Source organism: Suillus bovinus, assembly GCF_016758785.1.
Source record: "Suillus bovinus strain UH-Sbo-P2 chromosome Unknown EDB93scaffold_36, whole genome shotgun sequence".
NCBI lineage: Eukaryota > Fungi > Basidiomycota > Agaricomycetes > Boletales > Suillaceae > Suillus > Suillus bovinus.
The window spans coordinates 148,367-171,380 of NW_024542092.1; the positions used below are offsets into that span (position 1 = coordinate 148,367).

The window sequence follows — 23,014 nt, forward strand, 5'->3', positions numbered from 1 at the left end:
TCGTCAACATCACCGTCTAGTTCTCATGGGTCGCTATCGACATTTCCCGCCACTTCCACTACTGATGAGAGGTCTAGACACCTTCTCTTCGAAGACGCAGGACCTTACCTGCGTGAGACACTGCACATTCCGCCGTACAAGGAAATCAACCTGTGGGCACTTCCAGATCCTCCTGAAGGAGAGAAACCAAATCAGCCCTATCCTATACTGATCAAGCTGGCGATTTACGGAAGCCCGAATAAGCAGCTCACGCTACAAGAGATATACGCAGCACTCGAGGATCGTTTCGAATGGTTCAAGGTTCGGCGAAACGAGAAGGCTTGGAAGGTGGGTGTTTGTTTCGATTCCTCACTTATTGCGCCTCATAGTTATGCACAGAACTCGATTCGCCATAATCTTTCTTTAAACAAAGTTTTCAAACACGTGCCCCGTGCCATCACGGAGCCTGGCAAAGGAAGCTATTGGCAACTCGACTGCTCTGGTGGCGAGGGTTACAAGCGCCCTCGTAAGCGTCGCAGCAAGTCTGCTCGAGCAGCGCTTGAACAGGGCGACGATGACGATTCTTCGTCGGAAGGTGGTGACATGGAGAGGACGAATTCACCTCAGGCTGGCATGCCAGCAGGTTTGAATCACGCTCCAAATCGTCCTAGCCCCGCAGCATCTGAAGACTCCTACATCGATCCTGAGTTGAGACAGGGAAGTCACATTGTTGGTGAAGGTCGAACGAGATCCGCATCGCGCAGGCCCGCCACTAGTCCATATCTTGTTCTCAATCCCTCTCAGCAGTCGCCTAGATACCTGCAGAGCCAGTTACCGCCTTTTGGAAGTCAAGAGTCAGCGCCGAGATTCGGTCAACCGTCATTTGGACAAGGAGGATTCGGACGCTCAGGGTTCAGTCAGACGCCAGTAGCCAGAGTACCTCTAACCTCTACGTCTTCAACCTCAGCATTTGCGGCATCATCTCCCGCAACCTTTGGCCCTGTTCCGGTGACGTCCACCCGTTCGCAACATGCTTTTGTGACTCAAGATCGCAACGCGCCTATCATACAGCCTACTGCCAGACTAGGCGTTGAGTATATTCATGAGGGTGGCATGCCTAGTGCTAGACGTGTTCAAAGCTACCACCAAGGACAGTACCAGTCGTCTCAAGGCTCGTCGCCATCTTCGCAGCAGAGTGACTCCAGTTACCCTTCTAATCCCAAAGGGAAGGGCAGGATGTGAACGCCTCAGTGCCTCAAACTCATGATCCCGCACTCCTGCATATGTGGGGGGTCATTGAAAGTTTTACCGCGCATATTATTCGTCCATTTCCTTCTAGTTTCTTTCCTTAGGCTTGCTTTTGTGCACTTCTCTTCTCTCTACCATCCTATGCATTAATGAATTTCCTTGACGTTGTTTTCTTTTTCATCTTCTGTTTTCCGCGTGTTTTCCTGCTTGATGATGTACTGCTCGATGATGTGATATAGAATTTCACTGCAATGTTTGTGCTCACGTACTCACGACCCATCTACTTACACTATAGTTCATGCAACAACAATCACTATGTTCTGCCTCACAAACTGTATCCCAAGTCTCTATCATTGCTCTAATATATATCTATAGCCAACACTCGGACTCGATTATCTTGTGCTGAGGCTTCTCTGTCACTCACCACCATTGTTTCAACAACGGATCGGGAAGCACCGGCTGCACTATCGCGGATTGACACAAATCAGGAATCAGTGTGTCTCTTTCCGTTTCCAGCTGCCTGGACCGAAAGACCTAGGCCCCAGTGCCTCGTCGACAACATGCATCATCGCGAGAACCTTCTCATCCTCCCATTTCTTACCCACAAGCTGAACACCAACGGGTATACCCTCCATCGCTTTAGGATCGTAGACGGGATTATTGCCTAGGTACATACGGGTTTCCAACACTTTCGACCGGCCTGAGGCGCCTGCAACGAAATCTGTTGATAGCTCGTCAGTATCTGGGTTGACGCGCGTCACCGGTATAACGCCAACAGGAGAGTCGATGATGTTGTATACAATAGTGGTGGCTGCGAGCGGGGACAAGTATGCGGAACCACTGGAGATTATAAGCTTCACAGCCAAGAGGGAAGGTAGAGAAGCTTACCCGTGAGGTATCACTGGAAGGGACTGTACAGGTGCGATAATTCCGTCGAAACTGTATTTGTCCCATACCTGGGGCGTATGAACAGAGGAAAGTCCACTGGATGTCGATATGCTCACCTGTTCATACCACGCAGCAGTAGCCTGATTGCGTTGGTCAGTCAAATCTGTGAATTCCAAAACAGATTTCTCTCGTGCTGATGAGAAGAACCGTGAGAAGAGGGAGTCGCCCAAGAACGTCTTGACGATCCAACAAGCCAGTTTACGAACGAAGGACGGTAATCTGGGGCCCAAGGTAACCAGGAACAGACTGTCCTCCTGCAAGGGTCATGTGAGCTAAAGACAGTTTATTTTATCTTTAATTTCAACTTGCCATAGGGTCTGAATCAAGATGCGACAGCATCTTCTTATAACCGTCAGATGAAGCGAGTCCCACGAACACTTCCATCGCAGTTGCGTCTTGATGAATTGTCAGGACGGAGAGTAGGGACATTATAGAAAACATACTCAGAGGAGATGTAAACTCGATGCATTCATGACCCTGCTTCCTGAGTGCTGAAACTGTCTCCAGTACTGCTCGCTTGCATACGGGTGATGATTCTATCATTCCATCTATAGGTGTCCTATTAGCAGTAAATCGTGAAGACAAAAGACATCACAGTACCTGACAGGTAATAACCAAAGCGGAGCGTGGAAGGGAGCTCGACGGGTTGGTACGGCATAGGAATATTCTGGTGAGACGAGTCCTTTTGACCAAAGATAGTTTTGCAGAACAATTCACAATCCTGGACAGACCTAGAAAATAGTCAAAAAAAATATGAACCAAGCAATGCAGGTACCGACTAACCGCGCCAATGGCCCATGAGCAGATCGAACTGCTTCGAATCCAGGCCGAGTGGCTGTAAGAGAAGGCCAGTTAGCGTATCGGTTGGAAGAAACAAGAACATGACCTTCCTTGTGTACCAATAGAACTGACACGTTCAGCTGTCGGTTTCAAAGCGTATATGCCGCAATACGATGTTGGGATGCGTAGGCTTCCTCCGATATCAGAACCGATGCCCATGGCGGATCCGTCCATGGCAAGCAAAGCTCCCTCTAACATCAAACACTGTTATTCACTGGGAGATTCACAAGCAGATAACGAACCTCCACCAGAGCTGCCTCCACATGTATACTCGTTATTCCACGGGTTTGTCGTGCGACCCCAGAGAGGATTAGAGCACTCGAACGCTAACATTGTCTGTGGTACATTGGTCTTCACGAAGATGATGGCACCAGCATTCCTGAGTTGTGTAACAAGCTAAAAATAATGATATAGAGAATGGGTGAATGTTATAATAAGAACGTACGCAAGCATCTTTCTTGCCCGGGTTGTTGGCCCATGCAGTGAACCCAATGGTCGCGTCGTATCCTTCGATCTGGTCTATAACAGGGTTCAGAAATGTATCGGTCACACATGGAGCAACGTACAATTATCTTTGACGCTGAATGGAACACCATGGAAAGGTCCCACCAATGTCTTTGTGCTCGCAAATTCTGCGTCAAGCTCCTTTGCTCGTTTGCGGGCATCCTCATATAGGACTGTGAAAGATATCAGGATGGAAGTACCAGAAGAGAAATGGTGAATCTACTCCCCTTCTGTAAGACAGTTCGTCTCAGCCTGGGCCATGGCAGATCGCGCAATGTACGCCTCCAGGACTTGAGAAGAAGTCCATTCTCCTTTGGCTATCCTTTGTACAATTTCGCTTGCTACAGAAGTCACGACACGACATACATTCATGAACGGAACGCAAACTAACCCGTGGCTTCGGTATAGACACAGTGGTCGTTCACTATATAAAGACCGGCAAAACTCAGCGCCTTGTCTCTTGCATTCCGCTTCGATGTGATGATGCTATTTCTTTGTGCAGCGCTTCTCATGGTAGCAAAGATTTGGGAGGAGTGGATAATGGAATGAGGAAAAGGAATGTGATCATTTTAGCAGCCAGCTCGATTGCTGTGTACATTTGAACATCCAACTCGTTCACACCGGTACCAATTAATCCTAGGTGCATGAAATTTAGTGGTACTTCGAAGAAGGGTGTGCTGTTTTCCATAATTTCGATTGCATTGGAGCAACACCGCGCTATCCTCATGTCACTCTAATTTTATTATAACTTTCACATGACAGTCTCAGGCGTCCCCAGGTTCCCCGTACATCATGTTACGCACAATAAGGTCCATCTGCCTTCGTTCCAAGAGCTTCTTCAATCTCTCGGTCATCTCCAAACGCGTTCCTGTCGGTACGATAGAGGGGTTTATGTCGGCGTGAGCTTGAAGGTTGCGAATGAGCGCGACATTTGATAACAATAGACATGCAGAGGGATCAGTGATGAGAGGCAATGCAGGATCGACCAGGTACTGCTTGTCTAAGTCTGAAAACCAGGTAAAGTTACGCTAAATGACCAAGAAACAACCCAACTATCGATGTATTTCTCGCATCTGAATCGAATTTCAATGTCGATGACGCGATCCTCGGCGTGGATTACCGCTGCGAGCCGACGAAAACCAGGCATATCGATTCCAGTTGCCTGAATCGAAAGATATACAAGATTGGTGAGCAGTAATATAGCAGGTATTGCGTCGTCTTCAATCTTCGGATTGTGTGCAAGGTTCAGATAATTTAACTTCTCTTTGAGAGTCACCAGCAAGAATACTCTGAGAGACCGTCAGTCGTCATAAATATACAAAAAGTTGATGTCCAACGCTTCGTTTCCGATATCAGTTCCCTCGAGATGGAGTCGTTCTAAATTAGGAAGTTGTTGGATGTGAACGAGGTCAAAGTCGCGTTCTAAGTGGGCGCCATCGAGGACCAGCTCCTTGAGTGTCGAGTAGTAACCAAGTCTGCTGAATACTGTCCAAAATCAAACCTTTCACAGGAATGTATTGCCAAGAGCTTTACCGCGCAAAAGATTTCCTGAATGCAGATTTAGCCCATCTTGCTCGCACATCGTAGGGCCTAACTCCAATCTATTGATATTGCCACCTCGCAGGAGTGTCAATACGATTTCGGTAAGGAGTCCTAAAACCATTCAGCATTCATGACAGGATGACATTCCTGTGATCAATACCCCTGTCTGCCAGGACGTTCGTAATTTTTTGATGAGTGAGGTGCAGAACAGCCAGAGGGTCTTCTAGGAACATCTGGTGAACACCCGTGCCCGGGACGACCATTTCAAGGCGATTCACGAGATAAGAAAGGTCTACTGGTGTTTCATCTCCTGTTTCAGATTCGTAGACCCACGCTGAGACGCATATAGTCAGTATATGTACTTATATGTTTAGCATTTTAGAGGGAAGACTCGAAGGAGCGAAGGTAGACATTTCCTGAAGGGAAAAAGAGGACACCTGGGAGAGTCCTTGAAACGTCTTGATATGACACCGCGAGTGGATCATAATCGTGATGATGCAAAGTATAAGACAGCGGTTCGATTCCATTAGTGTCGATAGGGCTCGTATGAACGGATTGTGAAGAACGACCTCGTTTCGACGGTCCTCCAAGAAAAATGGGGTCCTCAGGCTCAGGAGAATCTCGAGGACGCTTCGGAACGCGTGCAGAAGCTCTCCTCCACGCTAATCCGGCTGACCCACGTCGCAATACTGGTAAGTCATCTGAAACCTGATTTCGCGCAAGAATGATGGGCGACTGGATGTCTGGGCTGCTGGGCCATGAACGTGCATTCGGGGTGTTATGAGCGATGGCATTGCTGGTATAATTTTGGTCCGTTTTTGTGAAGCAGAGACCGATTTTCCAGAAAAAAGAGCGCAGGGACATGTCTTGAAAAAGAAAAGGATTCGATTGATGAGCTTGCCGAAGGGCAGCCAAATATGTTGCAGCTGGGAAGCTCGGGCAGTAAAAAGGATTTTCCTCATCGATTAGGGGAACCTGGTCATGGGAGTTCATATTGAAGAATACTCGAGAACCAACGGACGGTTCAACTAGTTACCATACACGGCAAACCCGCCAAATATTTTGTACGTAGGTTCAAGTTCGCGTAATTTGGACGTTGACTGTTTTTTGTACGAGGCCAAGTGTGGCCTGAACATGCTTACCTAATGATATCCCTATCTGGATCCTAGGTACGTACTGCCGTTTCCTTGCTTCTCTCTCTCATCATGGGAGTTAAAAGATATGTCGCACTTTATAGATAATCAATCATATTGATGAATCGTTCTGCCATATGGTCTTTCGCCGACGTATGTTCTCGCTAGATTGACTTTACGCGAGCCTCTCAGATGTGCCGCATCTCAGCGCAGGCACCAAAACTACATCCGAACTGTATTTCAAGCGATGCATGATATGCTAAGTGACACCAAAAAAAACAGAATCGATAGCTATGCCATAAGATGCTTGAGTTTATCAACGTGCATTTCTCGCCTCCTGAGGAGATCTGCGTGCGAAATCGTGTTTCTAAGGTCGAGCTCCAGCTATATCCCATCGGTCAGGGTAGGAACGTGAAGAGTAACTGAAGAACTTGCCTGAAGTAGTTTATCGGACTGCCACATCCTCGTAGGCAGGTTCTCTAAAGATACATAAACGGCAGAGTTGGATTCACATTCTAGCAGCTCCTGTTCGTTGCTGCGAAGGATGCCTAGGGCGACGCGGAAGAGAACATCGAGTCCATCAACCAGAAAGACGTCCCATACTCTGAAAAGCGTCTACTAAATAGTCATATAACATAGCACGAAAGCATATATGCTACTTACTTCTATTGGAAGGCAATCCGTGAAGAGCGACAAAAACCAAGAGAAGCAGATGGCTGGAAGGTCGACGCTAAGTGCGGTCAAATGCGTGTGAAGTCTAGGCATGGTCTCCTGCACGTATTCAAGGAGAACGAGGGGACATGCACGAGATGGTAAAAGCGAAGGTGAAAAGAAGTCATCCGGAAGTATCCGTTCAATGATTGCTGAGAGTACCCAAAACGCCTCTTCTTCATCTGCATGTACTAGCAACAAAGTCGAAGTTACTAGGTTCATGCCCTGGCAATACCCCACAGCAGGGTTGCGGCTGAGGACGTGATGTTAACAGACATACTAGATTGACACGATTGTATGAGACTCACCGACTATATGCTCTGAGCACGCGACGAAGCTTGTCAACTCCGGCGCCGTCACCTCCAAAAAAGACGTTGAGCGGCATAGTCCTACCAACATCTTTCTCGATTTCCACGCAAACCAAGTTGTGCTCGTCGACATGAGCCAGCAAGTCGCCAAAAATTCCAGGTTCCCGCATATCCAAGCCTCCGCTGCATTCCAGCCAAAGTTTGGAGCGGTACACTAGAGGTATGCCTTCTCGCACCAAGCGATCAAATTCTTTCCTCTCATATGTATTCGACGACAGGCCCAGTTGAGCAAAACCAACGAGGCCCTCCGAATGGGATAACTCTTCTTCGTCGACTGAAGTACCCAAGCCAAGAAGAGCGGCAGCACTACCGCTAGAATTCGTAACTGTAGGCAGAATATTCTTGGGCAATTTGACTTTGCTACGTTGCTTCACGAATACGTCCCACTCTTTCCTCTTGGCATTCTGATTTTGATCGTGATTCTTCGTCATGTCATCGAGAAGATGTCGGATAACATTAGCGCAAACATGGCGAGGTGTGGACTGGGTCACGGTCAGAATCGTAGTGCTAGAGTGAAGCGTGGATGCAGGAAGGGGTGTGGCTATCGACGTGACAGTAGTAGAGCGGGGTCGGGAAGATGATAATGAAGCGGCGCGGGAACGGCGCGAAGGACTGCTGCTTTCGGGAGGGTTTGATGCCGCTCCTGCCTTGTGATTAGAAGGATCAGATAAAACCGGTGACATCGGATTGCTTTCTGCATCACAAGTGCACAAATCCTTCACGATTTCAATCATATTCTTCTGGTTGTCGTCATCATCGTCCGACCAAGAGTTACTTTCCTTGCGGTCAGCAATTTTGACGCCTGTCAGGCAGGCAGGTGCGGTGTTGCCACATTCCTTTGCCCGAATGAGCAGCAAGACATCGTACTGTGAGACATCGTAAATGAAGCCATAACGATCCGTTAGAGGCGGTTTGCTTTCGTCATTGCGGTAAACTGTAAACCGGGACGCACTGGTGGGAAGAGGAATAGTGAAATTAAAGTGCGGGGCAATGAGAGGGGTGTACGTGCGCGAAAGGTAATGAGTCGGAGGCTTCGCAGTCGCAGGTATAATGGACTCTAAGGCGACCGAACCGGGTTTATTCGCCAAGTGTTGTTGCACTGGAATATTGCTTGGACGTGCAGTGAGCGTCGAGCCCTCGCTTAATGTTTTCGTGCTTGCTTCCACAGCAGGCAAGGATTTCTTATGCTGTGGCATGAAGGAACCGAACAGAGGTGATGCGAAAGGCGAAATTATATTTGCTCCCCGTGACCTGGTTGTACGAACGGCTTTACCTTGCGCAGTCAACGTGCGGTTCAGAGTCGTGCTGGCATCTGTGCCCTCTATAGGACTGAGGGTTGCATGCGCTGTTATCTGGTCTCCTATCTCAGCTTTACCTGATCTATGCTCCCTCTTCTCTCGAAGCTTCTGGGGTTCGCGGAATGATACATGCTCGTCTCGTGCACGCCTAACAAGTTCGAGGGCCAATTGAGCAATCAGAGGGCTTGTCTCTCGGCCGTGATCAGCCAGAATGCTACCTGGATCTGAGGTCATAACTCTAGTGGCATGCGCAATGGCGCGGAGTGATGCGCCCTGTGGTAGCTTTTCCTCGGTTAAGGAGGGAGAGGTAGTAGAACTGCCTGATCTTGGATACGAGACTCCGACGGCTGCTGAATGTGGCGTAACAGGTGCGGGAGCAGAAAATGTACTCAACGCAGGGGAAGAGGTCGCAGAGGACTTTGTATCATCTATGCGGACTTTATATGATGGCTCTGCTGCAGCTTTCGAAGTCGATGGTAGTTTTGTGGAAGAAGAAGACGACGCAGGAGGGTTTAGTACAGAAATACCCAAACTCTCAAACACGCTTCTGCTGGTTTTCTTGCGTGAAAAGCTGTTTGGGATAGTCGGGGTAACGGAGGAAATGGATTCAGCATGTGGGGATGAATATCGAGATGGTTGCTTTGCAGGAACTTGAAGAGTTTCCTTTACCGAGGCCGTGGTCAACACCCGATGGTGTTTATGTTTCCCTTTCTGCCACCACGTACCCATCCAAGACGCTCTATCATTCCCGGCGTGTTGATTAGGAGTCATATGCTCTGGGACAACCTCGGCAACCCTGGCAACGGGCGGTACAGTAACTTCGGGGGCTAACACAGCCACTGATTTATCAGCTACCGTGGACCCTATCCTATCGACGGTTGCCCCCGGTTCAACGTATGGTACTTCGCTGGTTTGGGGCGAGAGTGCAGACGTGGCAAGGTAAGTTGATGCTGAAGGGGTCACACTATCATCCGGAACGCTGCGTGAAAGTAAAGTATCATCCTCGATAGCTTCCGTCAGCGATGTCTTGAGTGACTGAGTAATGTATCAGAACGAATAGGATGCAAGCAAAGTAAACCAACGCACAGAAAGGCTTCCGTTACGTTGAACTTGATGGCGCTTCTCATCATCGTCAGTGAATATTGATTGTATGACCCGCTTTGCCACCTCTCGTTCGGAGGGTAGCAGCTCTGATAACAAAGTTTCAGCGCGGTCTTTGCGGGCTGCCTCTTTCTCTTGTAACAGTTTTCTATGTTCTTCAAGCTCTATTCTGGCCCTTGACAAACTGTGGAGAGTGGATGAAAGCACACGAAGTGCAGTATGATATGGATGAGTGTCAACATCTGACGGGGACTCTGCGACGGTGAATCTGGATATTGCGGCCTGAATGGCTTCGTCTGAGTACTCGTGCCACTTGTTGGCAAGTACTTGTGCAGTGACTGATGGGGATATCTCGGAGATGCCATCTGAAAGAGCAGTCCTCGGAGGGAGTGAGCCTGGAGGAACAAGGAGATTGGGATCAAAAGGAGATCCAATGATGAATCGCGGCACTTGGTGCACTGGTCTATCCCAAAGTAGTCGAAAGCGAGTTGGAAGACATTCCATGACCTGTCACTACTTCTCCGCTGGACCCGCCCGCCGCATCAGGCTTGCCAAATCCGCGAACGCTGCCATCCCAATTTGCCCGGATATTGGCGCCCTTGATTTCTGGTTCCACTAGTGTCTCTGACTGAGTTTTTAGAGTAAAATAATTGTTAGGGGACCGCGTCTCATCTACGTCCTGAGCTCCACGCGTTCTGCGCCCTCGCGACGAAATTTCGTTTGGGGAGAGAGGGTGCAAATGCACAGGAGTAGTGACGGGCGGGACTTGTGGATTCATTCGCTTAGATTCCAATTGAAACTTGGCATTATTCCTGGCTGGCTAGCCAAGTGACTCAGGATCAAGAGAAGGAGTGCGTGTTGGACCGTGGGACAAACTTATGTACAGACCAGCATCGGCAAGCAGACTCCCAAGATGTTTTAAAGTAACCATAATTTCGTCGATGAGCTGGTTCAGCCGTTCAAGCTCGGAACAATCTCCAGCTGCAACAAGGCAGGACCGCAAGAAATGCTGGGAAAGTCGTGACCAATATTTTGAATGCCTGGATGGCGCTGGTGTTCTCACTGCCGGAGAAGAAGGGACAGCATGCACCAAATCAAAGTTTCGGTACGAAAAGAGCTGTGCCAAAAGCTGGGTGAGTGCAATGATCCAACTGTTCGCATCTAGTTGATCTGACCGCTAAGCATCAGATTGATTATTTCAACAAAAGGAGAGTTCTCGCTGAGAAACAGAAGGATATGCTTGCACAATCTCAGCTCCAATCGCAGGAAGCCAATCGCAAACTGTAGTTTCTTCTTGCATACGAGAAACTCTGTTCATCCCGTCAGGCAGAATACTTATCATTGATGAATCAATTCACATCACAGTACCACCCCCGGCCTGACTCATCCACCCCGAATTTCACAAGCTGTGGTCCGTGGTTACATTCTTTCGCATGAAACAAGCAGATTACTTCTGATTCCCAATTCTTTAATTTTAAGATACCATTCAAGAGTAGCGTTCTTGATATAGGATAATTCGGTTGTTTCATCATGTGATGAAGGGACTAGATATATCCTTATCACTGCAGAAAAAGGCAGTACTAACTGCGAAGCGTCAGTTTGAGATGCTGGTCACAAGACTACTTCGCATCCGTGTCCCAGTCTGTGATAAACTTCGTTACCGTATTACGAATATCTTGAGTCAAGTTTGTACCAACGTCCAACAACGTATTGTGAGATGAGCTGTTCAGGAAACACTAGGTGCCCAGCCCCGAGCATTATGGCACGATCCTGGCCATGCTGAAAAAATGTCTCATCTTCAGAACGAAACACAACCTTCTTGATGATGCTCAACGTATTGTCAAACTCAACGCAGTAAATTTTCGCTCAAACGTTCTCAACAATAGTGGATATCAAGATCTCCCCAACTTGTTCTATTATTGCATCGCTAAGTCTTCAAGGCAGGTTTACTGTTCATTGTATTGGTATGTCAGTAACAGCTGAATAGGTATGTCAGCATCATGGTGTCAACTGATGGTCAATGACACTTGCCGCGTTTCTTGTCGTCGTCGTCGTCGTCGACCGCCACGCCGTAGCCCGGAGAAGCCTCTTCTGCGGCCAAGTAGGTGTGTCAGCATAGTGGTGTCACCTGATGGTCAATAACACTTGCCGCGCTTCTTGTCGTCGTCGTCGTAGAGCCACTCTTCTGCGGCCAAATAGGTGTGTCAGCATAGTGGTGTCACCTGATGGTCAATAACACTTGCCGCGCTTCTTGTCGTCGTCGTCATAGAGCCACTCTTCTGTGGCCAAATAGGTATGTCAGCATAGTGGTATCACCTGATGGTCAATAACACTCGCCACGCTTCTTGTCGTCGTCGTCGTAGAGCCACTCTTCTGCGGCCAAATAGGTGTGTCAGCATAGTGGTGTCACCTGATGATCAATAACACTTGCCGCGCTTCTTGTCATCGTCGTCGTAGAGCCACTCTTCTGTGGCCAAATAGGTATGTCAGCATAGTGGTGTCACCTGATGGTCAATAACACTCGCCGCGCTTCTTGTCGTCGTCGTCGTAGAGCCACTCTTCTGCGGCCAAATAGGTGTGTCAGCATCGTGGTGTTAACTGATGGTCAACGATACTTGCCACGGGCCACATCCTCGCGCTTGGCTACGGCTGCATGTTATGTTAATGACTATGATGCTACTGACATCATGAATACTTGCAGCGTGCCATAATATCTCCTGACATGGGGTATGCGACTGCCAGAGCCACCATGGAGGCAAGTGCGTTAAGCAGGAAGAAACGCTGCATGCTTGAAGTTGAGAGGAGTAAAGTTTAGAGCTTTGTCAGTACATACCTCGAAAATCAGGGGTCCTTCTTATACCTTGTTGTAGGTTCGCTTAACCAGTCAGACCTTATTAGAATACGACGTGGCACGATATATGATGATGATAACTGTGAATCGAATCTGAATGGGTTTGTGTCATGGATGACTTGAACTTGGAATACGCCACCTCATGAATTGCCAGTTCGTGACTTGTGGTTGCATGACGGACAAAGCTGGAACAACACTGTCTGACGGGTAATATGATAAGCAATACAATTGTTTGACTGCCAGTGGACCTTGATGCGGCGATGCTCAATTAAGCAAGATACACATTGCAGATGAGTTGGATTCCGTCATCACATCGTTGTATTTGAGAGGATACTGTATTTTTCACGGTACAGACGAAAGTTGACAAGTAATGATACCCAAAGCGGCATATGCACCTTTAGCGAGTCGTAGTGAGGAAGTAGACGAAGAGAGTGTAGGCCGCGCTTCCGGCATACAGGAACATTATTAGAAAGGGCCTAAGACAAGTCAATAATCAGTTTTCGCTAATGTATGGAATGAGATCGAAACCACACAAATTCCCTCAATGCCGTATAAGACCACAAGACGCTCTTCGTCGAGACTCGTTCTCCAGCCTGTCGCAAGTCCATACTAACGACAGAACGAAAGAAATCCCTAATTTCTTCACAATCCGCATTATAGGCAACCCAGCTGGGCCCGCCAACAGTGATACAACGCATCACGAATGTGGGTAAGTGAATAAGAGCGATACAGAATATGTGTGTCGAAAACAGGCGCGCGATATCTTGCTCGAAGCGGATCAGGAAGATCTTCGCGATGGCGCGCTCTAGCTGCGAAACTGCTGACATGGCATTTGTAATCGTCTTATCGAGGTGATTGGGGAGCTTTTTGTGGCGATTGTTGTCTTTCCCGGACTGAGTCGTGGCAGAGGCCTTTTTCTTGGGATTTGTCGTCCTCTTCTTCACGTGCGAGTACTTTGCGGGCATGACGAAGAGCTAACTCGGTAAGAACGAAATAGAATATATGCCTGTTGGAACTGGAGGGTGATTATTGTGCTCCTGTCGTGCGAGTACAGCCGCGGCGCTTGATTTGAATCTTCAATGCTAACTTGAAAGCGGCAGATAATGCTTTAAGACGCGGGTTTAAAGTGTCCTGATGGTAGAGAAGCCATGTCAGTAAAGTCTGGAAACATTTCACAGCATATCAACACGCAGATATCTCACCGCTGCGGACGAATGAAAGTGACCAGTAATTAGCAGTCGTCACTGAGCACGGGTCACGAATGTTCTCTCATATTACATAAGTCTGCTTATTTTGGATGTGGTTCTCCTATGTAACCCGATGTATTATGGCTCGTGACCTTTTAAGATCATGAGCAGATCCGATTTTGATTATAGTAGAATCAAATATAAAATATGAGGCTTAGAGACACACGAGAGTTGGCGCTAGAATTGCTTTAGCATTCGGATATGTCCGTGCAGGCTAATGACCTTGCAAGCAAGGTGAATGAATACATCGGGTTACATAGGAGAACCACATCCAAAATAAGCAGACTTATGTAATATGAGAGAACATTCGTGACCCGTGCTCAGTGACGACTGCTAATTACTGGTCACTTTCATTCGTCCGCAGCGGTGAGATATCTGCGTGTTGATATGCTGTGAAATGTTTCCAGACTTTACTGACATGGCTTCTCTACCATCAGGACACTTTAAACCCGCGTCTTAAAGCATTATCTGCCGCTTTCAAGTTAGCATTGAAGATTCAAATCAAGCGCCGCGGCTGTACTCGCACGACAGGAGCACAATAATCACCCTCCAGTTCCAACAGGCATATATTCTATTTCGTTCTTACCGAGTTAGCTCTTCGTCATGCCCGCAAAGTACTCGCACGTGAAGAAGAGGACGACAAATCCCAAGAAAAAGGCCTCTGCCACGACTCAGTCCGGGAAAGACAACAATCGCCACAAAAAGCTCCCCAATCACCTCGATAAGACGATTACAAATGCCATGTCAGCAGTTTCGCAGCTAGAGCGCGCCATCGCGAAGATCTTCCTGATCCGCTTCGAGCAAGATATCGCGCGCCTGTTTTCGACACACATATTCTGTATCGCTCTTATTCACTTACCCACATTCGTGATGCGTTGTATCACTGTTTGCGGGCCCAGCTGGGTTGCCTATAATGCGGATTGTGAAGAAATTAGGGATTTCTTTCGTTCTGTCGTTAGTATGGACTTGCGACAGGCTGGAGAACGAGTCTCGACGAAGAGCGTCTTGTGGTCTTATACGGCATTGAGGGAATTTGTGTGGTTTCGATCTCATTCCATACATTAGCGAAAACTGATTATTGACTTGTCTTAGGCCCTTTCTAATAATGTTCCTGTATGCCGGAAGCGCGGCCTACACTCTCTTCGTCTACTTCCTCACTACGACTCGCTAAAGGTGCATATGGAATCCCTGGAGGCAATGCCGCATGCGACATTTACTAAACCACCACACCTCGGCGCCCTTACAGAAGGCTTGGAGGCCTTGGAGGAGGCATGCGAATTGAAGTACGGGGAAAAGTCGCCGTTAAGGTCCACCCCTCCTCCTGGATGGGATCATCAGTGGCGCATAAAAGTACGCATTGGATATGAAAGGCTTGCTCAAACTCTATGGCGAGTGGCCCGGGAGTTTGATGTCAGTGGATACGGATGTGTGCTTCGGGAGAAGCTTACTACGAAGTGGTGTGATTGTGGATGTTCTACGGACCACCTGGGTGAGGTCTGTGAAAAGACGGTACGTGAGGATGAGGAGGGGAGCGGTGTCAGATCCGGTAAGCAAAGAGAGTGGGATGGGCGAGGTATGTCATTTAGGCGATGTAATGATCCATATGTGACATGGCTTATAGGGAGCGGCGTGTTGGGTTGGGAGACTGAAGAAGAAGAGGATATATGGGATATCGATCTTGATTTTGGTGGGAGCGATTCTGAAGAAGGGGATGGCTTTGGATCCGAAATGACCATCGCTCAAATGATGGAAATCAGGTTCATCAAGGCAGAAAGAGAGAAAGAATTCGTGAGTATTGTTCCGAAAAAAACAGTATAATAACGTACTTATTTGCATGATCTTAGGGTAATGCCGCGTTCCGACGAGGCGAGTATCAACGCGCCGTAAAACACTACAAGGCAGCACATTCAATTGAACCAGAGCTGCCTCATTATCAACTCAACCTTGCTGCGGCTCACCTAAAACTCAACGAGTATGTCACAGTCCTTTCGAACTGTACCTTATTCTCAGACAATTCATAGCTGGCTTGAAGCTGAAGAAGCATGCACGAAAGCCTTGGGTCAACATCGAAGTATAAAAGGTTATTACAGACGCTCGAAAGCGCGTCGAATGTTGGGTAAGCTAGATGGTGCTGTGCAGGGTGAGTGTGTTTTTGAATTACTTCTGCGATGTGCTGAGCTGCTGTCAGATTTACGTGCAGCACTGAAAATACAGCCTTCAAACAGTGAAGCGCTGGATGAATTGCTGTCCATTCTTCCGCCCGACGATTTATCACGTTTAGCTCCTTCGTCTTCCTCTCTTGCGACGTCCTCCTCCAGTACTTCACCAGCCCCCCGAAATGCTGGTTCACTATATGACCACCTGCATCTACCCAAACTGAAACAACCAAAACAGTTACCATTTGCTCGATCCAGCAATGATGATAGGAAAATTAAAGTTTCCTCGATCCCAGTGTCTTATGAAGTTCCGCTGATGTCTGCTGGGAAGACCTTGACAGAGCTGAAGTCGAAGGATCTGAAAACAAGGACAGAGTCGTTTATCTTTCCAAGTTGGGAGAAGTACACGGTCAGGCTGGCTACTGTTTGAGTGCATGCAACCTATTTTTCTGGACTGCGTGTTACGTATGCATGCTTGTTTTGTTGCCACTTTATGAGGACCGTCCTTGGTTTTCGGCGATAATATTGATTTGATGGTTCGACCTCTTGTCTTCTACATACTCACATGTAGAGATCTATGCACATGAGATATTTTACACAGCCATTTGTGTCATCAGTGCCCTTTAGCCGCCTTCATAACGAGGATCAAATCGCAAGAAAGCGGATGATTGATTGAGCAGGAAGAACTTTATCGGACGAAAGTGGTTCGTTTCGTCCAGCCTGACACGCCGGCCGACTTTGCTGTGCCTCCTATAGTTGCATAGCTACCATCATGAATTTTCTGATGACATGCCAAAGCCTCAGGCGTGAGGCTCGGACTACGACCATCATAACATGATATCTATATGAATGTACTACTCGAATCCATACGTACCAGAATCCACGGATCTACAAAATACAGAAGTGCCAATTCTACTGCAAGGCTGAAGGCTATGCTCCAATGTGAATGAATACAACTCTCTGATCCATTCGTACTTGATCCTTGTCGACGGCTTTGGAAGCCTTATTCAGAGCCCTAGCCGCATACGTGCAGTCGATCTTACTGCTAAACATCGCGCTATAGAATTCTTTCACCATATGGTGCGCAGTAGTATCATCCACCGCCCACATTGTACCGATGACACTTCTAAAACCGGAAAATTGCATCGCTGCGGCGAGATGGATGATTTCGTCAGGTGCGTTTTTGTCACCGACCGCAGTATGACAAGCAGACAGGAAAGCAAACTCCGGGTTTTCTGGTTCGGCTTGTATGATGTCGGAAAGCCGCAATGGCTTGTCGCGGAGAGCAAAGGACGAATCGAACGGCTGAACGAAGTCTTGCTTGCCATGGCACGCAAGGTGTACCCAAGAATTAGTTTTTAAGGCTTGGATCGCCCCGCTAAAGGTTCCTTCGTCCCCGGATACCTCTGAGTATGACATTGATGATGGTACAAGGGATTTGACGAGCTCAAGTTCTGCTCCTACAGCTTCCAACTCCTTTTCTCCACTTCCAGAATTCGGTTTTGATTGACCTATGGAAACGAAAGACGGAGTATTCGACGCCACCTTGGATGCGTTTCGCCGCCTCGAGCGCATCAAGGCAGAGAGAGTTGGTGTGTATGACGAAACATAGATGTTGAGTATGTTGTTGGCTCCTTTGCGGTACGGTCCAACAGCATGAATGGGCAGCGAAGTGAGTTTCGATGTTGGGCACCACCAAATACGAGAGCCCTTCGGCACGATGGTCAAAAGTTCCTCAACAATGGGAGCCAACACAGCGTCCCAAAGCCTGCGAAAAACAGGTATAAGCTGCTTTTCTCTAACACTCTCTTCTCCAACTCCTGAAGTATTCCGCAGGATATTGCGGAAATCATCAGACACGGTAGTAATGCCCCCTAGCGAGGCATCAGGGAGTGGAATGAGTCGAGGAGGTCCGACTTTGGTAATGATGATCGCATCGCATCGCTTCACGCTTACATTGATGATAACGACGGGGCCGGCGATTGCAGCTGCCCTTAGCTCTTTGTAGGGCATCGGGTTCAAAAAATACGCAAATCCTTCTTTTTGCCGTATTTTGCCGACTACAACATCCCATTGAGAAGATATTTGGCGATATTGACGTGCCTCTTCTTCCTGCTGTGTTCGTCGCAGTGCGTCAGTGACAGTCCTGACAGCTGAGGAGGAGTCAGACTGCCTTCTTCCAAGCTCAGCGCTGAGGAACTCGAATTCATCCGCAAGTCGACGCCCTTCGTCATCAACGACTCGCAAATCATTAATGGTTGCTCGAAAGCGAGACATCTGGGACCAAAGAAGGCCTCTGCCTTGTTCTGAGAGTTCGACTGCCAGCTCAAGATCGCCTGCGCTGATCGCGCAGGCAGTAGCATCTGCAGCGAGTGAGGGTGTGTCACCCAATATGCCTCCAAGCAAAGCTTTATAGCGCCCATGAACCGTAGGAGTGGCCATTATATGACGATCAAGCAGCTTTAAAGAAGTTTTGTATGCTTCCAGAGCTGACGTATGATGAAAAACATTGGCGTCCGTTCTCCAACGCAAAGCCGCAGTAAGTTGATCCCATGTGTGGATTCCAGGTGCGCTAGAAGCCAACTGGTGATAGTGGAATGCCTTCTCTAGAAACAAAGTATCCTTTGTTGACTTGTAGTAATCTCCGAAAATGGTCGTGTATAGGTGGTAAATGAGGAAAAACCATGAGTGTGCTTCGGGCAGCTTCTCGCTGGCATTGGAAAGAAGTAAGAGAGCATCCTGAAAGCCGTCATCGTCTTTGCCCGCTTTTGCCCGCATATGCCTGCAGCTTGCTAAGGAAATCAACGCAAGTGGCAGGTCTGGGTGATCCTCTGGCGAGACTGTCAAATATGTCTCGAAATGGGTAATGGCAGCATTCAGATCTTCGATCGTTTGTCGTTTTGCATACATCTTCTGCAAAGAACGAGCAAGATTTCGGCGGAGGTGAAGCGCCTGGGGGTTATTTGGGGCAAACATGGGAAGCGCTGTTTCAAAAAGCTTGATACTTTCTTGCAGATCATCAATGTCTTCGCGTTCATTGTAACGAGCAGAAAGTGCAGTGGCAAGGTAGGTCAAAATGTGCCGTCTCTCTGATTGGTTGGGATGATCCCGAGCTACCTGTAGATAATTCACAGCGGTGTCCAGATCGGTAAGATCATGTTGGTTTTGGAAGCGGGCGAAAATAGCATATGCAAAATTGGCAAGACCTTTGGGATATTCTGGATGGCAAGGGGCCAAAGCACGAGCTTCGACAACATGAGCTAGGTGAACTAAGCATTCATCAAGGTCATCCAGGGGACCAAAGATTTGATATCGTAGCAGGAGGGCGTTTCCGAGGCCCGAGAAGGCAGCAGAGTGGTCATCATGACCAGAAGGGCAAACCTCGCATGACGTACGATAGTGATTGACTGCGCAATTAAGATCGTCTGCGTTCCCGCTCTGCTCAAAGCGAGCTTGAAGTGCTGATGCTAGTTGAATGAGGACACGGGAAAAGGCTTGATGTCCTCGAGATATATCTTGCATTATGTCCCGGTAAAATGAAATGACATGGTCTAGGGCGTCCACGCCCCCTTCATGGAAATATCGTTGTAGGAGAGCATCTGCACGATCCATGGCAAAGACCTGATTGGAGATATCGTGATGTGGGACATCTCTGAGAGCCGAGTCGCAGTAGTCAATTATCCTATTCAGATCTAGAACGTCCTGTCGGCGAGAAAACCGTGCAGACAATGCGTTGTTGACATGAGTCAACAGGGGAAAGTAGTTAGTACTCTCCCTCGGGCAGACACATATGGCTGCCTCAGAGTGCTCGATAGCATCATCGAGATCAGCGACATCTCCGCGCGTCTTGTAGCGTATGATAAGGCAATTGATCCAGACCATAAGCACAGATATATGTTCTGGGTGCGAAGGCCCACACAGAGCCATGGAAGATACTATGTGTGTTATGGCGAGATCAAGATCCTCGGGAACGCCGTAAACCTTGAAGCGACTCATCAGAGCAATCGCAAGACCATGAAGGGAGGAAAAGCGATGTGCATGTGCGAGGGACTGATTGGCTAAGGAGTTGGTATAGAGCTCGATTGAATAATCGAGGTCATTGATATCTCCACTCTGCATAAATCTGAGATTGAGATCACCCGCGTAGTTGGCGAGGAGGGAAGATCGTGTCGGGTGATTATCAGGACAATTTGTCAGTGCAACGCTATAATACTTTATTGCTGTATTTAAGTCTTGCAAGTCCCCGCTGCGCTGGAATGAATACCGCAACATGAGTCCGATATTCATGAGAATGATTGCGTAAGATGGACTTTCGGCCGAACAAAGTCCTAACGCTTCGTTGTGGTATGCCATTGCACTGGTGAAATCATCCACGTTTCCTCTATGACGATAGCGAACACAGATTGCGGCAGCAAGGTTCGACAGTGTCGAGAAACGGCTTAGGTGACCAGGTGGTCGCAGTGACAGACATTCTTGGTGGGTTTGAATCGAGAGATCCAGGTCTCGAGGATCTCCACTCTGTTCAAAACGACTAAGAACCGCGAGGGCGTAATTGTTGAGGAGGTTGTGACGATATGGGCTATCTGGAGGACAGCTAGAGGTAGCGGCGCTATACATCATAATTGCTTGTTTCAAGTCCTCGAATTTTCCTTGCCATTCAAACTTCCTGCGAAGCATGCCTCCCAAATTGACTACCAGAGGGACGTAATGTGGTGATCCAGAAGTCGATAACTCTAGAACTATACTCCAGTAATGTACGGCTTGCTCGAGGTCGTCAATGCTATTCGAGTGCTGGAGACGTATATGGAATGCCTGAGCAAGACTGTTGGCGCAAGCAGCGCGATTCTCACTGTCGGAGGGCAAGCCACCGTACCATGCTGTAAGGATTCGGATGGCCTCTTCGATGTCTTCACCTCGATGTGTCTGTCTGTAGCTGCTAATGAGGCTGTTTGCTCGATCACTCAACGACCCCCAATCCACATCTTGAAGACCGGTTTCTGAGCGATTATCTGCTGACTTGAGCCCGATTAGAGTATGACCTCATGCGATAATGGATGGGTCGTACAGGCGTGAGGCACCTAGCATCCGCATCGCTCCTGTAGATGGCACATAAGGCTATAAAAAAAACACCCAACAGCTTATTCAAACCTTTTTTCAGTCTGTGAAGGCATTAATCGAACAGATAACGAAACACTTGATGGAGGCAAAATTACAGAAAACCCTACATCGGACATCGGTCAGTCACCTATGGGATTACAAACGTATAAAACTTGCCGTCATCTTGTTCGATGCCATTTGCAGACTTTAGTTCTGCTAGAGAATACTGCGCCTCCCCTTCCAGTAATGTGGTCTCCATTTCATCGTCTAGAACCTTGTATATCTTGAATTGCACAACGCTGGTGTCTTTCCCCGTGCTTCAAGGATGAAAAGTAAGCTTAAGTGGTGGAATGAGAACCTGACTTACGCATCATATTTAGTACTGAGCATATTTTTACCCACCCCAAGTATCTGGGTTGTTCCAAGGATTTCTACACCGTCAAAGTCGACTGATACATTGTAGTGAGACCTTTCATCATGATTTTGTATGCCGATCACTAAAAAAAACGCGTTTGTGAGTGATAGGGATGATCTGAGATGGCAAGCGATCATTCCCATACGAGTCAATGTGTACATGCAAACGGCGCCGCGGCAGTCTTGTTGGCTGCTGAATCAAAACTGTAAGCATTGTTGCACATTGTAAAATAAGTGTATTAGTACCTTGACATGCTTCGTTGTATCAACGTGAAGCGACTCCGAGTCACGGTTCAGCAAACGCTACTCCACAAGTTACATAAACCAACAAGGTCAAATAATAACGTTAGACATCTTACTTTCCTCAAAAACTATTGAAGTGACCATTGCCAGCCTGTAAACACTGCAGATCACTTTACAACAGTATTATATGACAGGCCCAGGTATCGGTGAATCTGAATGGTCATTGCCATGTGTACTAATATGTACAAGTTATCCATAGACAAGGTGAAACCGGCGGCACTCCCAGCGGAGTTTAAACTTCGATGTTTCCAACGGCCATGGCAGTCATCAACTCGGTCAGCCTATTCCGAACCTTGCCCGCCCAGGACCTTTCCCGCCCGCTGCCTGCCTGGTGATAACAACTCCTACGTTCGTTGCAACAAGTTAATGGATGTTGCCTTTCTTGTCAGCTTCTTTCTGTGACCATCAGCAATCGGTATCGTCCTTGATAATTGTGCAAGCTGCGGCGCTGCCATTCCCCTTTGATCTGTCACAGACTCGCAGCGACCTGCACAGAAACTCAGGCAATCTGGTGGCAAGGGTATGTCCTCACTGTGTAGTTGATTGATTGTAGATTAACAATGTATAATGACATATCAATGCATCAAATATATCATAACTGTTGTATGAATGGGATTGTGCTTTCACAGCTGTGGGCTCTAAACGTTAATGAAAGTAGGATCAGAACAGGCGCGAACAACAGTGATGAGCTTCACTGCGTATACGGCGACTTTCATACTCCGGTTGGAGGTGCCGGTGGGTCTACTTTGGTGTCCTCTACTTATCGGTCACTATGTGTACTAATATTTAGTACGTACACTTTCGACCAACCAAGTTGAACCAACTCACTCGGCGGCCACCATGGCCAGTCTATGTAGGAGTGCCTGTCCAGATGTTATGTTCACTGCACGCAGTGAGAGTATTCTTTTCAAGCTTGGCACCGCCATTGGATCATCTTAACCAATCATAAATCCGTGATACTGGTGTGACGGTGCCGCTTCAAACTCACGCAGTGTAAGCTTTACACTTCTCAGGCTCTGAATCTGTGCTGCTTTTTGATGCAACCCCTGGACACACAGCGTCAATTTTTAAATTTACACTGCGATGATATGCGGTACTAGATCATAACTAAGCACTTGTTAAAGACACCCCAAGGTCCACCTGCCACGTAAAGGAACACTAGCTGCCGTCGCATTATCCCCAGCATGATGAGGTCATGCTCATTATGTCGGGAATTATGTTTTACTCAGTCAGGGCGTTGATATCGGTCTCCCAGGTGGACTCTTTTGTAAGTT

At 47.9% G+C, this 23,014-nt stretch overlaps 8 protein-coding genes across 8 annotated transcripts; 3 read left to right on the forward strand and 5 right to left on the reverse strand.

Moving 5' to 3' along the window:
* Window positions 1-84: 84 nt before the first annotated feature.
* On the forward strand, window positions 85-474 carry EDB93DRAFT_1064637 (uncharacterized protein; the record flags this gene model as incomplete). The annotated part of the gene is made up of 2 exons (XM_041444882.1): window positions 85-327; window positions 379-474. Coding segments are annotated over 2 exons (339 nt in total), but the record flags the coding sequence as incomplete, so codon positions are not given.
* A 1,111-nt stretch (window positions 475-1,585) lies between these two features.
* EDB93DRAFT_1321533 (amidase signature domain-containing protein) lies at window positions 1,586-4,130 on the reverse strand. The gene is made up of 13 exons (XM_041454940.1): window positions 3,913-4,130; window positions 3,747-3,862; window positions 3,582-3,692; window positions 3,461-3,534; window positions 3,258-3,411; window positions 3,057-3,206; window positions 2,959-3,010; window positions 2,776-2,906; window positions 2,619-2,723; window positions 2,485-2,570; window positions 2,232-2,429; window positions 2,116-2,183; window positions 1,586-2,067 (listed from the first exon to the last, which is right to left on the reverse strand). The coding sequence occupies exons 1-13, from the start codon at window positions 4,029-4,031 to the stop codon at window positions 1,719-1,721; spliced, it is 1,713 nt and encodes a 570-aa protein (XP_041306663.1). The 5' UTR covers window positions 4,032-4,130; the 3' UTR covers window positions 1,586-1,718.
* Window positions 4,131-4,196: 66 nt separating this feature from the next.
* EDB93DRAFT_1228051 (uncharacterized protein) lies at window positions 4,197-6,054 on the reverse strand (the record flags this gene model as incomplete). Its single annotated transcript, XM_041451249.1, has 6 exons — window positions 4,197-4,525; window positions 4,573-4,808; window positions 4,857-5,004; window positions 5,053-5,172; window positions 5,222-5,395; window positions 5,499-6,054. 6 exons carry the CDS (start codon window positions 6,052-6,054, stop codon window positions 4,284-4,286), a joined length of 1,476 nt encoding a protein of 491 aa, XP_041306664.1. The 3' UTR covers window positions 4,197-4,283.
* Window positions 6,055-6,247: 193 nt separating this feature from the next.
* Window positions 6,248-10,542, reverse strand: EDB93DRAFT_1151681 (rab-GTPase-TBC domain-containing protein). The gene is made up of 6 exons (XM_041449729.1): window positions 10,170-10,542; window positions 9,658-10,135; window positions 7,214-9,606; window positions 6,858-7,158; window positions 6,630-6,809; window positions 6,248-6,578 (listed from the first exon to the last, which is right to left on the reverse strand). Exons 1-6 carry the CDS (start codon window positions 10,448-10,450, stop codon window positions 6,486-6,488), a joined length of 3,726 nt encoding a protein of 1,241 aa, XP_041306665.1. The 5' UTR covers window positions 10,451-10,542; the 3' UTR covers window positions 6,248-6,485.
* Window positions 10,543-10,613: 71 nt separating this feature from the next.
* Window positions 10,614-10,959, forward strand: EDB93DRAFT_1087231 (cytochrome oxidase c subunit VIb-domain-containing protein; the record flags this gene model as incomplete). Its single annotated transcript, XM_041446032.1, has 2 exons — window positions 10,614-10,805; window positions 10,861-10,959. 2 exons carry the CDS (start codon window positions 10,614-10,616, stop codon window positions 10,957-10,959), a joined length of 291 nt encoding a protein of 96 aa, XP_041306666.1.
* Window positions 10,960-12,849: 1,890 nt separating this feature from the next.
* Window positions 12,850-13,226, reverse strand: EDB93DRAFT_1151689 (uncharacterized protein). Its single transcript, XM_041449730.1, has one exon. It carries the CDS (start codon window positions 13,219-13,221, stop codon window positions 13,027-13,029), a length of 195 nt encoding a protein of 64 aa, XP_041306667.1. The 5' UTR covers window positions 13,222-13,226; the 3' UTR covers window positions 12,850-13,026.
* A 1,147-nt stretch (window positions 13,227-14,373) lies between these two features.
* On the forward strand, window positions 14,374-16,356 carry EDB93DRAFT_1251434 (uncharacterized protein; the record flags this gene model as incomplete). The annotated part of the gene is made up of 6 exons (XM_041453155.1): window positions 14,374-14,805; window positions 14,863-15,343; window positions 15,392-15,558; window positions 15,615-15,742; window positions 15,792-15,910; window positions 15,959-16,356. The coding sequence occupies 6 exons, from the start codon at window positions 14,374-14,376 to the stop codon at window positions 16,354-16,356; spliced, it is 1,725 nt and encodes a 574-aa protein (XP_041306668.1).
* Window positions 16,357-16,596: 240 nt separating this feature from the next.
* On the reverse strand, window positions 16,597-21,567 carry EDB93DRAFT_515523 (CHAT domain-containing protein). Its single transcript, XM_041456600.1, has 6 exons — window positions 21,391-21,567; window positions 21,201-21,329; window positions 21,075-21,147; window positions 20,992-21,022; window positions 17,035-20,942; window positions 16,597-16,983 (listed from the first exon to the last, which is right to left on the reverse strand). Exons 1-6 carry the CDS (start codon window positions 21,395-21,397, stop codon window positions 16,857-16,859), a joined length of 4,275 nt encoding a protein of 1,424 aa, XP_041306669.1. The 5' UTR covers window positions 21,398-21,567; the 3' UTR covers window positions 16,597-16,856.
* Between the last annotated feature and the right edge of the window lie 1,447 nt (window positions 21,568-23,014).